Here is a 21,638-nt window from a genome sequence, read left to right as displayed (position 1 = left end):
CGTTTCAAAAAAATAAAATAAAATTTTTCTAAGCAAAGTGTGCCCAAAGCCCAATCTAATCAACAGATAAAATGAGGAAGAGGTGGCCTGATCCCCCTGTTTTTCCCACAGTGATCCCCAGGCTCCTCCATGGGGCCCCATCTGTAAAGAAGGTCTGAGTACAGCAGTCCTACGCTCACAACACCAATTGACCTCTGGTCTATAAAACGATGCCTCTTGGAAGAAGACTTAGTTCAAGGCAACAGTAGCCACAACTTATCAGAGTTTATTGTCTTCCAGGCTTGTTTTAAAGCTTCTATACTCTAACTCACGTAATCCTCCAATACCCTATGAAAAAAGTATTACCACCCATCCATATTTACTGTACCTACAGATGAGGCTCAGAAAGGTTGAGTAACTTGCCCAGGGCACACAGTTATGGAAATGGCAGGGCTGAAATTCAAGCGTCAGGTGAGTCTGACTCCAAAGCCCACTGTTGTAAGCTACTTCCCAGGCCTGCGATGGGTGGCCCGGAATCTCCTGAGGTCACCACACCAGAATACAGGTCTCCATCACCACTGGACAGCAAGTGAGTGTGTACATAAAGTCTTGGTGTTTCCCTGGGACAGAGGTGTGCTTGGGGAAAGGGGGCTCAGCAGAGAAGCCAGGGCTGAATGGACAGGGAATCAATCCTTCCAACTGGACCAAAGCTGATGGCCTGGGGAAGTGATGGGGAGCAGAGATAGTCCCTCCGCTCTGAAAGGAGAGAGGATTTGAAGGCCGCTCTTATAGAACACTCCGTGGCAGGAGGGATGGCCCCCATTACTTGGAGGACACACTGGCTTAAGGCATTTTGAGGAGGCCAGCTCTGGTTTCTTCACCCTCCTGCCACACCCTCCCAGTGGATTTCTCCCCTGTGGTTCTTCTTTAAGCCACAGTTGCTGTTCATCCAGGAGTGTTCATTTCTTCTCATCTATGAAGCCTGTAAATGATTACATTCAACATAGAGTTTTACTGGCCTGGATGGCTCAGGATGCTCCAAGGCTTTACCAATGTCTCCCGGTGGAAAAACAAGCTATTATTGCAGGCTGGGCGGTGTCCTACAAAACCACCATTCCCTAAATACCTTTTGATTTGGATCCTTGGGTTCAGTTTACACAGAAGGTCAGGTGACCAACCATCTAGAGGAGTTTCCAGGACCCGGAGATGTCAATGCTAAAACTGGGGGGATCCTGGCAAACCAAAACAGTTTGTCACCCTAATGAGTGGCTACTGTCCAAGAAATTCATCCTTACTTTCAAAATGCTGCTGGTCCCATGGACTTCAGCACTCAAGGGCATTTTTAGAAATGTCAACTGGAGAACGAGGATGAGGGCGGAGGCCTTGCATCCATGCTGCACACGGCCAGGCAGGACCACAGAGTCGCCCAGGTCATTGATGCACACGAACATGTCCATGCATCTGGGAGCTTGGAACCCCTCAGTCAACACCGTGCAGTTGTGAAACTGAAGGAAAACCGTGGTATGGGCTGAGCGCGGTGGCTCACATCCTTAATCCCAGCACTTTGGGAGGCTGAGGTGGGCGGATCGCTTGAGCCCAGGAGCTAGAGACCAGCCTGGGCAACATAGTGAGACCTCATTTCTACAAAAAATTAATTTTTTTTTTTTTCTTATTGAGACAGAATCTCACTCTGTCACCCAGGCTGGAGTGCAGTGGTGTGACCTTGGCTCACTGCAACCTCTGCCTCCCGGGTTCACACCATTCTCCTGCCTCAGCCTCCCAAGTAGCTGGGACTGCAGGCGCCCGTCACCATGCCCGGCTAAATTTTTGTATTTTTAGTAGAGACGGGGTTTCACCATATTAGCCAGGATGGTCTCAATCTCCTGACCTCGTGATCCGACTGTCTCAGCCTCCCAAAGTGCTGGGATTACAGGCATGAGCCACCGAGCCTGGCCTAAATTTTTTTTTTTTTAATTAGCCAGGCTGGCCAGGTGCAGTGGTCTTGCTCTGTTGTCTAGGCTGGTCTTGAACCCCTGGGCTGAAGTGATCCTTCCACCTTGGCCTCTCAAAGTGCTGGGATTACAGGCATTAACCAACATATCTGGCCAAAATGTAAGATTTTTTTTTTTTTTTTTTTTTTTTTTTGAGACAGAGTCTTGCTCTGTCGCCCAGGCTAGAGTGCGGTGGCGCGATCTCGGCTCACTGCAACCTCTGCCTCTGCGTTCACGCCATTCTTCTACCTCAGCCTCTGGAGTAGGCTGGGACACAAAATTAAAGATTTTAAAGATATATATAATGCTTTCTGTTGTCCTATGAACAATACTAGAAATAACATACTAAGGCTGGACGCCGTGGCTCACGCCTGTAATCCCTGCACTTTGGGAAGCTGAGGCGGGCAGATCACGAGGTCAGGAGATCGAGATCATCCTGGCTAACACGGTGAAACCTCGCCTCTACTAAAAACACGAAAAATTAGCCGGGCGTGGTGGTGGGCGCCTGTAGTCCCAGCTACTCGGGAGGCTGAGGCAGGAGAATGGTTTGAACCCAGGAGGCGGAGCTTGCAGTGAACCGAGATTGCACCACTGCACTCCAGCCTGGGTGACAGAGTGAGACTCCGTCTCAAAAAAAAGAAGAAGAAGAAAAAAATAACATACTGAGCTTTATTGTTGACTATTCAAAAGAAATGATTCCATTGAGAAGAATTTACAAGTAAACATTGATTTCATGTAGATAGTGTCAGTGTAATGTTACAAAGAAAGTCTAAAGTTTTGGCTAGAGTTTAGAAAATATTCTGGATGTTTTCTTTTTCTTTTTTTGTTTTTTTTGAGACAAAGTCTCACTCTTGTCTCCCAGGCTGGAGTGCAATGGGGTAATCTTGGCTCACTGCAACCTCCGCCTCCTGGGTTCAAGCAATTCTCCTGCCTCAGCCTCCCGAGTAGCTGGGATTACAGGCACCTGCCACTGCGCCTGGCTAATTTTTGTATTTTTAGTAGAGACGGGGTTTCACCATGTTGGCTAGGCTGGTCTCGAACTCACAACCTCAGGTGATCCACCCGCATCAGCCTCCCAAAGTGCTGGGATTACAGATGTGAGCTACCGCACCCAGCCGTGGATGTTTTCATATGATACTAAGTGGAATATATTCAATTATTTGTCAATAGTGTAATAAAAGATATATCAGTTAAATCACCTTATATCTTTTTTATAAAAAATTATATTTACAACTCTATCAAACAAAGAGAGAAAATTAAATAATATATTAAAGGAGCTGAGAACCTAAAAATTAAAAATTAGAATACTTGGACCTCAGTGGGCAATCTGAGGAGCTAGAGCTACAAAAGTAGTTTGGAAATTGAGTCTTCAATATTCTCTTTAATGGAATTTATAAAAGAGAAGTAGTCAAATGTCTGGCCAATGGAAACACTTAAAGAGAAATGGCTTTGGTAAACAATAGTCTTTTATTTATTTATTTATTTAGAGATGGAGTCTCGCTCTGTTGCCCAGGCTGGAGTGCTGTGGTGTGATCTCAGCTCACCGCAACCTCTGCCTCTCAGGTTCATGCAATTCTCCTGTCTCAGCCTCCTGAGTAGCTGGGATTACAGGCATCTGCCACCATGCCGGGCTAATTTTTGTTTGTTTTTTGTTTATTTGTTGTTTTGAGACAGAGTTTCACTCTTGTTGCCCAGGTTGGAGTGCAATGGCACGATCTTGGCTCACGGCAATCTCCACCTCCCGGTTTCAAGCGATTCTCCTGCCTCAGCCTCCTGAGTAGCTGGGATTACAGGCATGTGCCACCATGCCTGGGTAATTTTGTGTTTTTAGTAGAGACGGGGTTTCTCCATGTTGGTTATGGTAGTCTCCAACTCCTGACCTCAGGTGATCCATGCGCCTTGGCGTCCCAAAGTGCTAGGTAAAGATGGGGTTTCACCATGTTGGAATCAAACTCCATCTCAAGTGATTCGCCTGCCTCAGCCTCCCAAAGTGCTGGGATTATAGGCATGAGCCACAGCACCTGGCAGTAAATGTTATTCTAACAGAGATGTCAGTACTTTCTTTAAGTCTATAAGGAATAAATGATTAAAGTTGACAAAATAATAAAAGTGATTGGATATATAAAACTGATAAAGCTTGAAAAGGCAGAAAGCATTAGAAAAACAAAAAATGTAAGAGCCTTTTGAAACAATAAAGTGCCAATTCCCAGTAAAACTATTAAATTGTCTAACAAACTACATGAGAACGTATTTGCTGTTTTATGATAAACATAAACAAATATAGTAAACTTTGAGGTCTTTTAATTTACTTAATCCTGACATTTGGCCAGCTGACGTTTGCAAAGTTCTGTGGATTTTAAATAAACAAAAATTAATGAAACAGCCATTCTAACAGTGTTTTCAATACAGTTAATGACAGAGATACTGGCTATGTTAAAACCTAAGTATGATTAAGGCTAGGGAAATTCTAAATGTGGATGCTTTGGGGCCAGCAGAAGTTAAGAGGGAATCCAGCATTGTGAACATGATTGTTGATGATAGAAATGATCCTCTACTTAAACTTACCAAGAAAGCCATTGAAACAGTTTGATGCAATTCCTATGTCAAATCGTGGTCCAGACTGGGGCGCCATTTAGCTAGCGACAGCTAACTAAACAGCGTGCTGAGAATCTGTAACATCAAAAACTGATTTGGAGATTATTACAATAATATGGTGAATAATTTATACTCTACCCTTTCATTCAAGATGTATATACATATTTGAAATATCTTCATACATTTTATTTTATTTTATTTTTTGAGACTGAGTCTCACTCTGTCACTCAGGCTGGAGTGCAGTGGCGTGATCTTGGCTCACTCCAACTTCCACCTCCCTGGTTCGAGCAATTCTTGTGCCTCAGCCTCCCAAGTAGCTGGGACTACAGGCATGTGCCACCATGCCCGGTAATTTTTGTACTAGCTGGGACTACAGGCATGTGCCACCACGCCCGGCTAAATTTTGTACTTTTAGTAGAGATGGGGTTTTACAATGTTGGCCCTGCTGGTCTCAAACTCCTGGTCTCAAATTATCCACCCGCCTCGACCTCCCAAAGTGTTGGGATTACAGGCGTGAGCCACCGTGTCCAGCCTCTTTATACATTTTAGTGTATTTCAAAAGTAAAAGAACATATATCAGTTTTATTATTTCTAGCATAATTTATGTTCCATACCAGTCATTGAACATTTTTAATATCATTCTGCCTATGGAATGGTGGAGTAGAAATTATCAGCCCTTCTTTTACTTTTTCCCAACTTTTATTATGTAAAATTCCAAACATACAAAAAGGTTGAAAAACTAGGACACAGACATTCATATCCCCATGAGCTACATTCAACAGTCTAACCTGTGCCATGATTGTCCTTCTCTGTACATGTGTATTTTTTGAGCCATTTGAATGTGAGCTTCAGACATCATGACTCTTCACCCTTAAACACACAGCCTGTGTTTCTTAAAAATCAGGAGATTCTCGGCCGGGCATGGTGGCTCACACCTGTAATCTCAGCACTTTGGGAGGCTAAGGCAGGTGGATCACGAGGTCAGGATGTTGAGACCATCCTGGCCAACACAGTGAAACCCTGTCTCTACTAATAATACAAAAATTAGCAGGGCATGGTGGTGCATGCCTATAATCCCAACTACTCAGAAGGCTGAGGCAGGAGAACGCTTGAACCAGGGAGTCAGAGGTTACAGTGAGCCAAGATGCTGCCATTGCACTCCAGCCTGGCAACAGAGTGAGACTCTGTCTTAAAAAAAAAAACAAAAAAAAAATCAGAGACTGATATGTGAGAGGAGACTCTCTCACATATCCATACCATTATTATGCCTAAGAAAACTCACAATCATTTCCCCAAAGGTCCCATGTTTTTTCCAGTTTTTTCAAAGTTGAGGCCAATCCAGGGCGCTATGTTTCTTTCTTTTTATTTACAAAATAGATGGAGCTTTGCTCTTGTTGCCCAGGCTGGAGTGCAGTGGCGCGATCTCAGCTCACTGCAACCTCCGCTGCCCAGGTTCAAGTGATTCTCCTGCCTCAGCCTCCACAGTAGCTGGAATTACAGGCACCCGCCACCATGCCCAGCTAAATTTTTTTTGTATTCTTAGTAGAGATGGGGGTTTCACCAGGCTGGTCTTGAACTCCTGACCTCAAGTGATCCACCCGTCTCGGCCTCCCAAAGTGCTGGGATTACAGGCACAAGCTACCGTGCCCCGCCCAAGCTTGCTTTAAAAGAAGATAGCAGGCCAGGCGCAGTGGCTCGAGTTCAAGACCAGTCTGGGCAACATAATGAGACCCCCATCTCTAAAAAAAAACTTAGCTGGGCACGGTGACACATGCCTGTGGTCCTCAGGAGGCTGAAGCAGGAGGATTGGTTGAGCCCAGGAATTTGAGGCTGCAGTGGGCTACGATGGCACTACTGCACTGTAGCCTGGGTAACAGAGCAACACCCTGTCTCAGAAACAAAATTTAAAAAACCAAATAAATAAATTAAAAATTAAAAGAGGATAGCAGGCCGGGCGCGGTGGCTCAAGCCTGTAATCCCAGCACTTTGGGAGGCCGAGATGGGCGGATCACGAGGTCAGGAGATCAAGACCATCCTGGCTAATGCGGTGAAACCCCATCTCTACTAAAAAATATACAAAAAACTAGCTGGGCGAGGTGGCGGGCGCCTGTAGTCCCAGCTACTCAGGAGGCTGAGGCAGGAGAATGGCATGAACCCGGGAGGCGGAGCTTGCAGTGAGCTGAGATCTGGCCACCGCACTCCAGCCTGGGCGACAGAGCAAGACTCCGTCTCACAAAAAAAAAAAAAAAAAAAAAAAAAAAAAAGAGGATAGCAATAACTTTTTAAGAGAAAGGGGGTTGATTAAACAAGGGTGTCAAATAGTTGATAATCCTTGAAAGTGAGGAAGGAAAAAATTGTGGTTCTTTTACTGTCTCACTTTTGTATGTCTTTTAAAACTTTCGTATAAAAAATTTAAAAATGGCCGTGTGGCCGGGTGTGATGGCTCATGCCTGTAATCCCAGCACTTTGGGAGGCCAAGGCGGGTGGATCACCTGAGGTCAGGAATTCAAGACTAGCCTGACCAACATGGTGAAACCCCATCTCTACTGAAAATACAAAAATTAGCCAGGTGTGGTGGCAGGTGCCTGTAATCCCAGCTACTTGGGAGACTGAGGGAGGAGAATTGCTTGATCCCGGGCAGCAGAGGTTGCAGTGAGCTGAGATCACGTCACTGCACTCCAGCCTGAGCAACAGAGTGAGACTCCGTCTCAAAACAACAACAAAAACAACAACAACAACAAAAACGGGTAGGATCGCGACAGATTGAGAAGATGAAGAACTCTTTAAGAAGATGTATAAAATGCATCTCCAAACTTCCCATCTTACATGTGTGCCAGGGATTTACCCTGTGCTTAGTATTTCCAGAGAGCAGTTACTTACTGTTCCCCAATTCCACTCACATACCTTGAAACTATGGACAAAGTCTTTTTTTGTTTGTTTTTAAGATGGAGTCTTGCTCTGTCACCCAGGCTGGAGTGCAGTGGCACAATCTCAGTTCATTGCAACCTCCACCTCCTGGATTCAAGTGATTCTCCTGCCTCAGCCTCCTGAGTAGCTGGGATTACAGGCACGCACCACCACACTTGGCTAATTTTTTGTATTGTTAGTAGAGACAGGTTTCACCATTGGCCAGGCTGGTCTTGAACTCCTGACCTCAGGTGATCCACTCACCTCAGCCTCCCAAAGTGCTAGGATTACAGGCGTGAGCCACCTTGCCTGGCCCTGGACAAGGTCTTCTGGATGATACACATTCTAGTATAGATAAATTATGCTTCAAATCAGTTGAGACCGAATGGCCCCCACATCTACCAAGCAGAGCCCACAACTGATTGGCCACAACAAATGTCCCAAACAAGAATAGATTTACTTTGCAATAAAACACCTCCCAGATTTGTTTGTGTGCGGACTGGACTAACAAGGGTCTACATCTCCTAATACTTAATACGACCTAAGGGAACACCTGGCAGGAAAGGCATTGTTCAGCATTACAGCAAGCATGACACAAGAATCTTTCAAACAGGCCGGGTGTGGTGGCTCATGCTCGTAATCCTAGCACTTTGGGAGGCCGAGGTGGGCAGATTGCTTGAGCTCAGGAGTTCAAGGCCAGCCTGGCCAACATGGTGAAACACCGTCTCTACTAAAAATACAAAAATTAGCTAGGTGTGGTGGCACACGCCTGTAGTCCCAGCTACTTGGGAGGCTGAGGCAGGGGAATCTCTTATACCTGGGAGGTGGAGGTTGTAGTGAGCTGACATTGGCAGCACTACCCTCCAGCCTGGGCATTGGAGCAAGACTCCACCTCAAAAAAAAAAAAAAAAAAAAAAAAAAAAAAAAATCTTGCAAAGAGAGTCTCAAAAAAAAAAAAAAAAAAGAAAAAGAAAAAATCTTGCAAAGAGAGTATCTGCAAGATCAAGGAAAGCTGGCCTGATATTTTAAGTCTCAAAACATCCATGTTGTAAAAACTTTTGCCTTGAGAAAAATATAAATAATTGCTCCAGTTTTGAATTACCTTCAGTCTCTGAAGTTATTTCTTAAGTGCTTCTTGGAAATTTAGGAAATGGGTTCTGAACTAAGTAAAGTCGAACAGGCTCCAGATTTATTAGAAAAAAAATCAGTGTCAAGGCAAAACAAAACATGATTTTTATCTGGAAATGAGATAAAGGTTGACGGAAGGGAAGAGAAGAGCATCAACAAGGTTGATCTTATTCAGGCCACAGATCTGAAAAATTCAAGCGTGGTAAATAAACCCAGAGAATCCAGAATGTTTCTAGAATCCCCTCTAAGGTGGTGTGCATGAAATAACTCATGTAGTCAGTGACCACCATTTCTGAAGTCTTTTATTATACAAACACTTACTGCAGAAAAATTATAAAATGCAAACAAGTGAAAGAGAGAAAAATTATCCATCTTGCCACATCCCAGGACCACATTGTTAACACTTATGTGAATATCCTTCCAGATTGTTTTCTATCAAGAACAATACTAATTTTTTCCCCACAAAAATCAGATCTGGCCGGGCGCGGTGGCTCAAGCCTGTAATCCCAGCACTTTGGGAGGCCGAGACGGACGGATCACGAGGTCAGGAGATCGAGACCATCCTGGCTAACACCGTGAAACCCCGTCTCTACTAAAAATACAAAAAACTAGCCGGGCGAGGTGGCGGGCGCCTGTAGTCCCAGCTACTCCGGAGGCTGAGGCAGGAGAATGGCCTAAACCCGGGAGGCGGAGCTTGCAGTGAGCTGAGATCCGGCCACTGCACTCCAGCCCGGGCTACAGAGCAAGACTCCGTCTCAAAAAAAAAAAAAAAAAAAAAAAAAAAAAAAATCAGATCAAACATGCTGTTTGGACACCTGGGTTTCTTCATTTGGTATCTCCATGTAAAGAAATCTTTTTTTTTTTTTTTTGAGACAATCTCACTCTGTTGACCAGGCTGGAGTGCAGTGGTGTGATCTCAGCTCACTGCAACTTCTGACTCCTGGGTTCAAGCAATTCTCGTGCCTCAGCCTCCCCAGTAGCTGGGATTACAGGTGTGCGTCAACCACACCTAATTTTCGTATTTTAAGTAGAGATGGGGTTTCACCATGTTGACCAAGCTGGTCTGGAACTCCCTACCTCAGGTGATCCACCCACCTTGGCCACCCAAAGTGCTGGGATTATAGGCGTGAGCCACTGCAAGTGGCCTTGCTTTGTTTGAATAGAGACAGGGTTTCACCATGTTTTCCAGGCTGGTTTTGAACTCCTGAGCTCAAGCGATCCGCCCACCCCAGCCTCCCAAACTGCTGGGATTACAGGTCTGAGTCACTGCGCCCACCCATCTTTTTTATTTCTACCTAAATATTGTTAATGGCTGCAAAGACTATTTCTTCTGGAGTGTATCAAAATTCACCATTCCCCTACATTAGCATTAATGTCACTTCCAGGTTTTTGCTATTAGAAATATGCTGCAATGAGCTTTCTTTTGTTAAGCACTACATTCTGGACTACATGTCACATCTGGCATCCAGAGGGACATTTGCTTGCAGATGTTACAAAGCCTCACTGCTGGAAGGTACTCCTCTCCCCATCTCTAGGGATCAGAAGAACCCTAGAGTAACCCAGTTTGGAGGTACTCTATGTCCAGACTCGCCTTATTTAGGACATTACAAAGATCACTGTATAAAAGGAAGACAGCTAAGCTAAATCCCAGAACTTTTCCGAAATCTGTTTGTCATAAAGTTGAAAAGTAAACATTTTCCATTATTTATTAGCACTACATTTACGAATCCATTTGCCTTCAGGCTTCCTGCCTGTCTGGCGGAATTCAGGTTTGCTATGGGAAAGGATGAAGCAGATCCTAATGAAAAAAGGAAGATTTTTCAGTAACTGAAACGAAACCTACAGCCAAGGCAAGTCAGACCCAGAACACAGTTAATAACCATTAGTTATTTCCACTGTATTCTTATTTTACATCATCCCAGATTCTTTTTATCTCCTTAAAACACAGACTGACAAGAAAATTTAAATATTTTTGTTAAAGCAGTTACGGTCAATGCCCCACTGTGTCTGCAATTAAAAGAAATATGTATCCTGAATATTTGGGGATGAGATTTCTGTTTTGATTTTACTCCAGAAAAACCAATTACAACATGTAACCGGGCATTTCCAGACTTTGAAGTAAGTCAAAAGAATCCAGTTTCCTTTTCTCCAAATTCTTGGAGATGTCAAGTAGAACCCTAAAAGGCTGTAATTCACACGTTAAAACCCTGCTGCAAACACTCTCCCCTTGCATTTTGGAAGAGATACGTCACTCAACAGGAATGGCTCCCTCAGAATCCAGAATACACTCGTCAGCCAGCCGACCCTTGTTCTCAAGTGATCTCACGATTCCTAAGATGCTCTCAGGCAGCAAGTTCTACAGTATCTCAATTATTAGGGGATCCAGGCTGAGGGGTCACTTTAAACAAGATCAGTTCCTCTTGGAAGATGCCCTGTGGGGACCTTTCCAAGACTCAATTTTATACTCAATTGATACTTAGTTCTGTAGGTAACAAGAAATCAACAGAAACATTTTGGAAACAGAAACTCCTGAAAATCACAGAAACATTTTAGCAAGTTGTGTTCCTGGATGTCTCCTGAAAGCAGCCTGACAAAAACTTTGTATGGAGATGAGTTTTAATGCCCTTTAAAAAGCTCTTTTAAGTCCATTATTAATTGCCAGAATTGAGTACACTGAGGAAAGGCCTTGTCCGGTGCTGAGACAGACATTAAAACAATGGTACCATGATTAAATAAGTTTTTTATTGTCACATTTAACTGCTTTGTCAGATATACATTGTAGATTTCAGTATGGCATCAAAATAAAAATATTTTCCTGAATGTCAAAATCTGAACAGAGATGGTAATGGCACTTAAAAAAAATAAATTCACACTGGCGCTGAAGCTGTGTAGTAGGTAGCTGATAAAAACTGGAACACATTTGCAGATAAAGTGGTCTGCAGCGTTTTAAATCAAATGGCAGTGGTGTAAGGCCAACCAAACCAGAAGAGTAGTTAAAAGACAGACCCCCATAGAGGGACGATCCAAAGAACGGCAGTTCTAGCGTTTCATTTTCGGTCTATATGATACTGTCTAATTTAGTACTGGAACTGGAGCTCAGTGAGTAAATGTCTATCCTATAAACTGAAACTACTTTTTCAGAACCCAGATTTTAAGCCTCTCCAACAACTTCCTTATTCTTACAGGTTTTAACTAGTTCAAAGGAAAGGCAGTTAAACTCCAAGTATTAACCTCTTGGCTGTCCTTGTCATAAATGGCGGGTCTTGCAGTTTCCAAACCAGAAGCCCAACATGCTCCTGAATGTCTTAGTGGTTTCACACGTTGTGGGCAAAACTAGAAAACAAGTAGTCATTAAATAAAAATATAAGTGCATCCCAAGAGAGTCTCTACACATACCGCAATTATTCCCTAAAGGGCAACTTAAAATAAAATAAGTATGGTTATTCAGCTTGAAAATGAATCTTTATTCACCAAGATTCCCAAACAGTTTATTATTAAATGTCTTTCCTCCACAAATAAAACTAACACTAGGATTTGTCAGAAGATCTAAATGAGTTATATCTCCTCTGTATGAACTCAGCTAAACCTACCGTGTCTGGAATCTGTTCATTATAAAACTCACTCCTTCTATTCTCCACTGCTGTGTGTCCTCTAAGATTCCATACAGGTGCCAGTGCAACACAGTAGTCACTGTAATCCATCAAGAAAAAAATAATTAATTTATTTTATGACATATTTATTTGGATGATTACTTACTGGTAATTAGTATCTCTACTTTTTTTTTTAAAGGCAACCATTTTAAGTGATAATACATATCAAGCTAGTAGAAAAAAGTTGAAAGCCCTCTCTTTTATCTCACAAAGTCATGCAGACAAGAGAAGGTATATCTGATTTGTTCCAATCAGGTTTCTTGGAATTATCAAAATTTCTTTTCTGGCAAAGATGAATTTGGCTCATCATAGAAAGGAGTTCTTTGAAGGCTGCTGCTAAACTTGTTTCCCTTTGAAAAAGTAAATTTCAAGGCATGATAGTGCAAGAGGTAAGTTTTTGATTTATAGAACATTTATAGACTAATTGTGCTTAGTCTCTAATTTCCAATTTATTTTAAAGAACAGAAACTACGCTGATAAGTTTCACTTTGCCTAAATTTACCAGTACATCCATGAATCGCACCAGAATTAGGACAATTTGATTATCTTAATGATTCTGCCATGAAGCTTGCACACTGTATCCAAAGGAAAAGACCCACGGATGGAGCCTCCCACAGGTTCTGTGCACAAGGACTCTCTTCTTGGGAGTCAAGGTATCTGAGAAAGCAGTTCCCCCCAGATTAAGTTCTCAAAAACCCTCTCAGTAAGCAATGAAGAAAACCAGTGCTAGGTGGAGAGTTCCTTTTGTTTAGTTAAATCTGGGAGGTCTGAGTGTTCCTGGGGTCCTCGTCGGGATGTGTCACGGGTCGAGAATCTTTCGAATGTGAGTATTCACTATTAGAAGGCTCTGTAGGGTCAATCAAATTTTCATAATCACTGTCGTCTGAATCCTCGCCACTGTCTCCAGCTGCTCTTTGGGGAGGAGGAAGGTCAGCCCCACTTCCAGGATACTTCAGTCCGGCACTGGTGGAAGCATAATTGGAGGAGCCCACAGCTTGAGGTCGAGGCATAAAGATACTCCTTTCCATGCGAGAGTGGCTCAAAGTACTTTCTTGATTGTTTGGGTGAAAATCAGAATAGGGGGGAGGAGGATCAGAGGCCTCTGCATCTCCAAGTGTACTTCTACCTTCAGCTGCAAACCCAGAAGAGGGCATCCGAGGACTGAATGCTGGGTCCAAACTTTCAGACGGCATCTGTCTGCTTAACACTGCCTGCTGCAATCCTGGATGAAAAAAAAAAGAATATTCTAACACTTTCTAGATTCTCACAGCTTTTCATCTCAATGTATAACATGGTCAACCCGAATGTTCTGGAAAACAGCAGTGAGGCAATGAAGCTGACTGTTACTATTAATTATTTTACAATTGCATAGTACTTGATAATTTACAAGATATTTCCCTACACATTAATTCATTTAAGGCCATGACAAATTTCTGAAGTGTTATCATTATCGTTATGACTACTGTTTCCATTATAGATGCAAAGAAACCAGAGTTCTGAAAGGTGAGGTGATGTGGCTAAGGGGACAGCTGGAAGTGGGCCTGAGACTCAGAATGCAGGCTCTGCCGCTCCACATCCTGTGCTGGTTCCCTGGCGCGGGGCTTGCTGCGTCATGCTGTGGGGCCCAAAGGTTGAAATGGAAACGTCCTGTCCACGGAATGGAAATGTGAGATTCTTTCTTTGGCAGCCTCCTATCAAAAAACCAATTTCTTTATAGCTACCTGTCATAATACACTTATACACCTTAAAACTTTAAAAGCCCTATGTTAAGTAGGTACTGAACCACAGCTTTACTCTATTTTTATTAATGCTGTGAAAGAACCCACATAGTCCACATAGTCTTGAAAGTTTTTGTAGGTAACATTTAAATTTTTTAAAAGTATTATAAAACTGATACACACTCGTACAATATTTAGATTATTTAGAAAGGATGAAAGAAAATAAAAGCTGCCCACAATTCCATCATCCCAATAACATTGTCAGGATGAAAAGGACACAGGATTTCAAGCGAAGAAACCTAAATTGTAAGTATCAGGCCCTCACCTCCTTGCTCTGTTACAGAAGTCACTAATCCTTGCTGAACTCGGTTTTATTATCCAGCTTTGAGTGTTTGTCTGTACACATGTGTATAAAACATGGCTGACATCACCTAGTTTATACTGTTTTATATCCTAGTTTTTTGTTTGTTGAGACAGGGTCTCACTCTGTCACCCAGGCTGGAGTATAGTGACACAATCATGGCTCACTGTAGCCTTGACCTCTCTGGCTCAGGTGATTCTCCCACCTCAGTCTCCTAAGGAGCTCGGACTAGAGGTGCATGCCACCACACCTGGCTTTTTTTCTTTTCTTTTCTTTTTTTTAAGTAGAGACAGGGTTTGCCATGTTGCCCACGCTGGTCTTGAACTCCTGGGTGCAAGTGATCCACCTGCCTTGGCCTCCCAAAGGGCTAGGATTACAGGTGTGAGCCACGATGGTTGGCCTAGTTTTTTTTTGTTTGTTTGTTTTTTGAGACGGAGTCTCACTCTGTCGCCCAGGCTGGAGTACACTGGCGCTATCTTGGCTCACTGCAAGCTCCGCCTCCCGTGTTTACACCATTCTCCTGCTTCAGCCTCCCAAGTACCTGGGACTACAGGCGCCTGCCACCACGCCACCACACCCGGCTAATTTTTTGTATTTTTAGTAGAGACGAGGTTTCACCGCGTTAGCCAGGATGGTCTCGATCTCCTGACCTCGTGATCCGCCCATCTCGGCATCCCAAAGTGCTGGGATTACAGGTGTGAGCCACCGTGCCCGGTCTAGTTTTTTTACTTAAAATTATATATTGGGGCCAGGCGCGGTGGCTCACGCCTGTAATCCTGGCACTTTGGGAGGCCAAGGCAGGTGGGTCATGAGGTCAGGAGATCGAGACCATCCTGGCTCACGCGGTGAAAACCCCTCTTTACTAAAAATACAGAAAAATTAAGCCAGGCGTGGTGGTGGGTGCCGAGAGTCCCAGCTACTCAGGAGGTTGAGGCAGGAGAATGGCATGAACCCAGGAGGCAGAGCTTGCAGTGAGCTGAGCCACTGCACTCCAGCCTGGCTGACAGAGTAAGACTCTGTCTCAAAAAGAAAAAAAATAATAAAATAATATATTGGGCATTAACTCAAATTCACTTCAATGGCTGTATAATATTCCATCATACATATATATACCATAATTTAAATAAAACTTATAACTGTAAATTGACAAATTATAGCTATACATATTTATAACATACTGCAATTTATTCAATTATTTTACTTTTGTTGACTTAACTACTTTAAATTCCTATTTTTGCCAGGCATAGTGGCTCACACCTGTAATCCCAGCACTTTGGGAGGCTGAGGCAAGAAGATCGTTTAAAGCTCAGGAGTCTGAGACCAGCCTGGGAAATAGAGTGAGACTTCATCTCTAAAAAATGAAAATAAAAATTCCTATCTGTATTTCTTTCTTTTTTCTGAGATAGAGTCTTGCCCTGTGGCCCAGGCTGGAGTGCAGTGGCGTGATCTTGGCTCACTGCAACCTCTGCCTCCCGGGTTCAAACGATTCTCCTGCTTCAGCCTCCCAAGTAGCTGGGATTACAGGTGCCTGCCACCATGCCCAGCTAATTTTTGTATTTTTAGTAGAGATGGGATTTCACCATGTTGGCTAGGCTGGTCTCAAACTCCTGAGTTCGTGATCCGCCCGCTTTGGTCTCCCAAAGTGCTGGGATTACAGGCATGAGCCAGCATGCCCAGCCTCTATTTTGTTGTTTTTTTTTTTTTGAGACAGTCTCACTGTGTTGCCCAGGCTGGAGTGCAGTGGTGTGATCTTGGCTCACTGCTACCTCCACCTCCCAGGTTCAAGCAATTCTTCTGCCAAGTGCATGCCACCATGACCAGCTAATTTTTGTATTTTTAGTAGAGATGAGGTATCACCACATTGGCTAGGCTAATCGAACTCCTGACCTCAGGTGATCTGCCCGCCTCAGCCTCCCAAAGTGCTGGGATTACAGGCGTGAGCCACTGCGCCCGGCCCTATCTGTATTTCTGATTATTTCTAGAAAAATGTAACAGTAAATCAGACTGTTATATTTGCCTGGAAACATGAATTACATTTTAACTGGATTATATATATTCTTATTAAATTAGAAAAGTTTAGCCCTAACCTTATCTTTTACACTTGATATTATCTGCCATATGTTTATAAATTTTACATACAGATAATAATTCTGGTGGTGTTACAGCAAACATGGCTGTTATGCTGGAATTACTAGGTTCATGGGCCTAATTCTCATTCAGTTTGTTCCTTAGCCTAATGGTGTCTATTCATCCATGGTTACGAAAATTAGACATTTAAAACCTTTACTATGACCGAACATAAAGCTAAAAGAATATTTGGTAGCTCCTCTATGAGGCTATATTAAGACAGGACACAGGCTGGGTGCAGTGGCTCACGCCTGTAATCCCAGCACTTTGGGAGGCCGAGGCGGATGGATCACCTGAGGCTGAGACCAGCCTGGCCAACATGGTGAAACCCCGTCTCTACTGAAAAAACAAACAAAAAAAACAATTAGCTGGGCATGGTGGCGGGCACCTATAGTCCCAGCTACTCGGGAGACTAAGACAGGAGAATCACTTGAAACCAGAAGGTGGAGGTTGCAGTGAGCCAAGATCACGCCACTGATTCCAACCTGGGTGACAGAGGGAGACTCTGTCTTAAAAAAAAAAAAAAAAAAAAAAAAATACAGGACACAGTGTTCTGCTGGGTATGCCAGGGTTAACTAAGTAGCAACCACCACATTCACTGTAACTAGATCCGATTGTCAATATCGGATCAATAACTTATTGGGATTTATTCTAATTTCCACTTCAGCTTTTCTACCTTTGGTCTTCTTTTTCTTCAAGTGTCAGAGAATTGAGGGGGCTACTATGAAAAACAGCACTTGCCCTCCAGAGAAACTGAACAAGAGACTACTCTGCCGCAGCCAGGCTAATCTGAGACTTGATGAGCATAGAAAGAAGCATATCATTTATTGTATAATATAATCTGATGTTTAAAACAACATTTCCCTGATACTGAATGGTAAAATTAATAAGAAACTTACTTCTTTCTTGTTCCTTTTCATTTTTCCTCTGAGTGATTTGTCTTCTTAATTTGTTCACTTCCGCCTGACAAGATTCAACAACTCGCTCACTCTTTTCAACATCTGCACACACTGCCTGAGGAAAAAAAAGACAACAAGGTTAGCTTCAAGTTCAAGCACAAGGCATTCCATAAATTCAGCGCTGATTACAACTCCAGGAAAAGTCCAGATGGTTTATTGAGTTAAAAAGCAGCCACATAAGGTAGAACAAAATCAAGAAAGCCCAAAAGACTAGAATTGTTATTATTCACTGATTTGCTTTAATTTTAAGATGATTACGCTATTTAGCTTACAAATTCTTGACCAATAAGGGTAAGATAGGAAAGATTTACTCTTTCCTTTGATTAATCATTTTTATTGAAATGAAAAGGGAACTGTTGGTACCAGTTTAGCATACAAAGGAAGAACAAAAGATAAGACAGGAATAAGATGCTTTCAACTTTCATTTATCACCAACATTCAAAAAATCAGATAAGACAATTTAACAGAAAATATTTATAAAGAAAAGTTGAAAAAAAGTTTCAAAGTCAAGGTTTAATAAAAGGTAGTTTTTGAGACTGCATCTGTGTAATGTAGCTATTTATAACCCTGAGAAAACTATGTGATTTGGTATTTTCAAAGCAGGCCTTATTCAATCAACAATGAAATATAACAGCCACTTTTGGCCAGTGCTGATATTCTGAAAAGGGCATGATCATGAATTCAGGACAAAAAGCTATTTTCCACTGCACGTTCCTTCCATAGCAGAAATACCAGAAGCTTCCAGAAAGTAGGCTGGTTATCAGTGAGTCTGTATAAAGCTCCCTATACTAGTAGGTGCACAGTGACCCTAGTTTGGAGCACTAGACTGGAAATGGCTCTTGTATGCTTCTCCTTTTGCCCCGGGCTGAACTCAGCCTGTTTTCCTCTTTTTCAGTATCTGCCTTCATTCCTCTTTCTACTCATTGAGGCCTTCATCCTTTTTATTTTTATATTTTAGAGTTGAGGTCTCACTCTGTCACCTGGGCTGGAGTGCAGTGGCAGTGGCAGCACAATCATAGCTCACTGCAGCCTTGACCTCCTGGGCTCGAGCAATCCTCCTTCCTCAGCTTCCCAAGTAGCAGAGGACTACAGGTGCATGCTGCCACACCTGGCTAATTTTTAACTATTTTGTAGAAATGGGGTCTCATTATGTTGCCCAGGCTGATTTCGAACCACTTGGCTCGAGAGATCCTCTTGCCTAGGCCTCCCAAAGTGCTAGGATAACAGGTGTGAGCCACCATGCCTGGCCAAAGCCTTTTTCCTTAAAGTCAGGCCTTTCTCTGGATCTCGAGCGCTTCATCTTTAACCCTTTCTTTGCTGTACTCAAAGGCAAGTTCAAAGGCTCTTCTGTTCTTAGATTTTAGAGCAAACTACTCCTAAGAAGACAGCGGGGATGATGAAAAGAATGTGGGAAAGTATCGTTAGCATCTAGCTCAGTAGTTGGCTCACAGGAGATGTTTCCATCGATGCCTGTTGCATAAATGACTGGGAATGAACAGGCTCTGCCGAGATCCTTTCACTTCAGGGAGGCAGCTGGGGGCAAAATGAGTGAAATAGGATGAAGAAGCAGAGCAGCAACCAGTTATGGGTGCCTTTTGATACTGTCTCGACTTAGAATATAACTGATGGAGATAGCTGTGTTCTTAGCAAGACTTTCTACATTTTCCTAGAAAAACTACTATCACAAATGGGGCCGTAAGTATTTGAAACAGTAGCATTAACAATCTACTTCAGGCACAGAGTGAGTGAGCCGGGATTCTGCAAGACGGTACGAATCATTATTCCACAGCTTGACTCTGTTCTGGGGAAGCAGATTCTGACTTTCGGATCCTAACTCTATTTGTCAGTTGGAAGATAATTAAAAATTAAAGTAGAATTAAAAACTTTTGGGCAAGACAAATAAGATGAAAACTAATAAATAAATCAGTTACCTGAACTTTCTCCTGAAGTGCATTGTAAACCTGATAAATCGCCCTGATATCTTTCATTACTCCATCCTTGTCAAAAAAGTCAGTACTAGAAGGCAAACAGAAAAAGATGTCACAAGGTTACCATAACCGCTGTGAAATGGAAAGGCATTTTTCCTATCTCTTCCATTTTATTGTTTAAATGCTGTGACTCCAAGGTGACAGTGTTTAAGGAATAATGCTCATACCACAAGAATTACAGAAATTTTAAAAACCCATGTTACCAAGATCATTTAAAAAATAATAAAAAGCTATGTATTTTTCAGTGACTATGTTTAGGTTTTAGAACCTCAGAAATAATACTCTATCTAAAACTTTTGTATCAATTACAAAAAATATTGTGGTAAATGATTTTTAAAATTCATGAAAGTAAATTCTCTTTTCAATAAGAACAAAATTTTGATACATGCTGGTGGTATCTAGACAATTATCTTACTGTATTCTTCAGTTTTAATCATATCAAACTTGGTTTTACATTTTTCCATACACCTTTTAAATGTTATTAACAAAAGAAATATTGCTGACAAAAGAAAAAACTAGCACTTTACCTTTCAACTTACCCATGTTCTTTAATCACTTTGGCATAACTCTGAGAAGTATTTGGCACTGAAGACACTTTGTACTCTTGCTGGCTAGTATTTCCTAGATTGGGAATAGCAAGTGATATCCTTTGATTATACCTATGGGAAAAATTCAGAAAGAGATCATGTTAAATGTACCGTTCTATCATATTCAAGTGAGATTGACAGTTTGAAAAAAAAAAAAGGGCTAGGTGTGGTGGCTCACACCTGTAATCTCAGCACTTTGGGAGGCCAAGGTGGGCAGATCACCTGAGGTCAGGAGTTCGAGACCAAGACCAGCCTGGCCGACATGGTGAAACCTTGTCTCTACTAAAAATGAAAAAAAAATTAGCTGGGCATGGTGGTGCACACCGGTAGTCCCAGCTACTGAGGAGGCAGAGGCAGGAGAATCACTTGAACCCAGGAGGCGGAGGATGCAATGAGCCAAGATTGTGCCACTGCACTCCAGCCTGGGCGACAGAGCGAGACTCTCTCTAAATAAATAAATAAATGAATAATTCTTTAAAAAGGGCATGTGTGGTGGCATGTGCCTACAGTCCCAGCTACTTAAGAGGCTGAGGTGACAGGATCAGGAGTTCAAGGTTACAGTGAACTATGATAGTGCCACTGTACTCCAGCCTGGGTGACAGAGCAAGACCCTATCTCTAAATAATAATAATAAAGTTAAAATAAATAAAATTAATTAACTAAGAAAAGAATGGGGCTTGGTGATAGGAGTCTTAGTTGCTGACATTGGTAAACTAACAGGAAGGTCTCATGGAGCACCTCCTTCTACAGAAAACCCAAGGATACATGAGTTAGTAATGTTTTCCCTCCTATAAAGTAGAACCTTGCTTATCAATTCCTTGAGAGCAGAGGTCATGCCTTACACATCTTTCATATACCCACAGTGACCGACACAATGCTGAGCCTATTGTAAGTGCTCAAGAAATACCTACAGATTATGTAATGAAATCTTATAAAAACCTTTTTAACAATTAACAATTATTTTCACTGATGTCAATTTAATTTATTCTACAACAAATAAACTTCCAGAGGGAAACCATTCTGCTGTTTACAAACAGACAACATGATCGTATAATCATATGGGTGTTTTTTTTTTTTTTTTGCTTTAACAAGTTCACAATGCAAAACCCTTATTAACCAGCAGGTGGATCAATTTCACAATTTTGTATATGAAATTTATGTTTCAAAATTATAATCAGACTTCCGCAGCAATAACAGTGGATTATGGAGAAGCAAATGATGATTTCCAGCTATTTATTCCTTATAAGGATTTATGCATAATAAACACATCTTATTAATGTTTCTTGATCCAAAAACAATTTTATGTAAATAACTGACAAGAAAAATACCTTCTGTAACCACAAAAAGAGCTAAAGAGAATAATACAAATTTTTATTTAAAGATGCATAAAATTTTGGGAGGCTGAGGCAGGTGAATCACCTGAGGTCAGGAGTTCGAAACCAGCCTGGCCAACATGTCAAAACCCTGTCTCTACTAAAAATACAAAAAAATTAGCCAGCATGGTGGTGTGTGCCTGTAATCCCAGCTACTGGAGAGGCTGAGGCAAGAGAATCGCTTGAACCCGGGAAGCAGAGGTTGCAGTGAGCTGAGATCGTGCCACTGCACTCCAGCCTGAGTGACAGAGCTGGACTCCGTCTCAAAAAAAAAA

General features: G+C 42.3%; 2 protein-coding genes across 3 annotated transcripts in view; one reads left to right on the top strand and one right to left on the bottom strand.

Annotated features, from left to right (window-relative positions):
- The window catches only part of EEF1AKMT2 (EEF1A lysine methyltransferase 2), a 331,933-nt gene that overhangs the window by 234,485 nt on the left and 75,810 nt on the right, over nucleotides 1–21,638 (top strand). The gene's annotated exons all lie outside the window — the stretch shown is intronic.
- Nucleotides 11,321–21,638, bottom strand: part of ABRAXAS2 (abraxas 2, BRISC complex subunit) — a 943,775-nt gene continuing 933,457 nt past the window's right edge. For both annotated transcript variants that reach the window (XM_050803764.1, XM_050803763.1), the window contains 4 exons: nucleotides 19,943–20,062; nucleotides 19,347–19,431; nucleotides 17,356–17,470; nucleotides 11,321–13,472 (listed from right to left, as the gene is read on the bottom strand). In XM_050803764.1, coding sequence (XP_050659721.1) covers nucleotides 13,003–13,472; nucleotides 17,356–17,470; nucleotides 19,347–19,431; nucleotides 19,943–20,062 — 790 coding nt within the window. In that variant the 3' untranslated portion in view covers nucleotides 11,321–13,002. The remainder of the gene's footprint in view (nucleotides 13,473–17,355; nucleotides 17,471–19,346; nucleotides 19,432–19,942; nucleotides 20,063–21,638) is intronic.

The sequence above is a fragment of the Macaca thibetana genome, chromosome 9 (genome assembly GCF_024542745.1).
Source record: "Macaca thibetana thibetana isolate TM-01 chromosome 9, ASM2454274v1, whole genome shotgun sequence".
In the NCBI taxonomy this organism is placed as follows: Eukaryota; Metazoa; Chordata; class Mammalia; order Primates; family Cercopithecidae; genus Macaca; species Macaca thibetana.
Note: the sequence above shows the minus strand (reverse complement) of the source record. Positions and strands in the feature narration are given on the sequence as shown.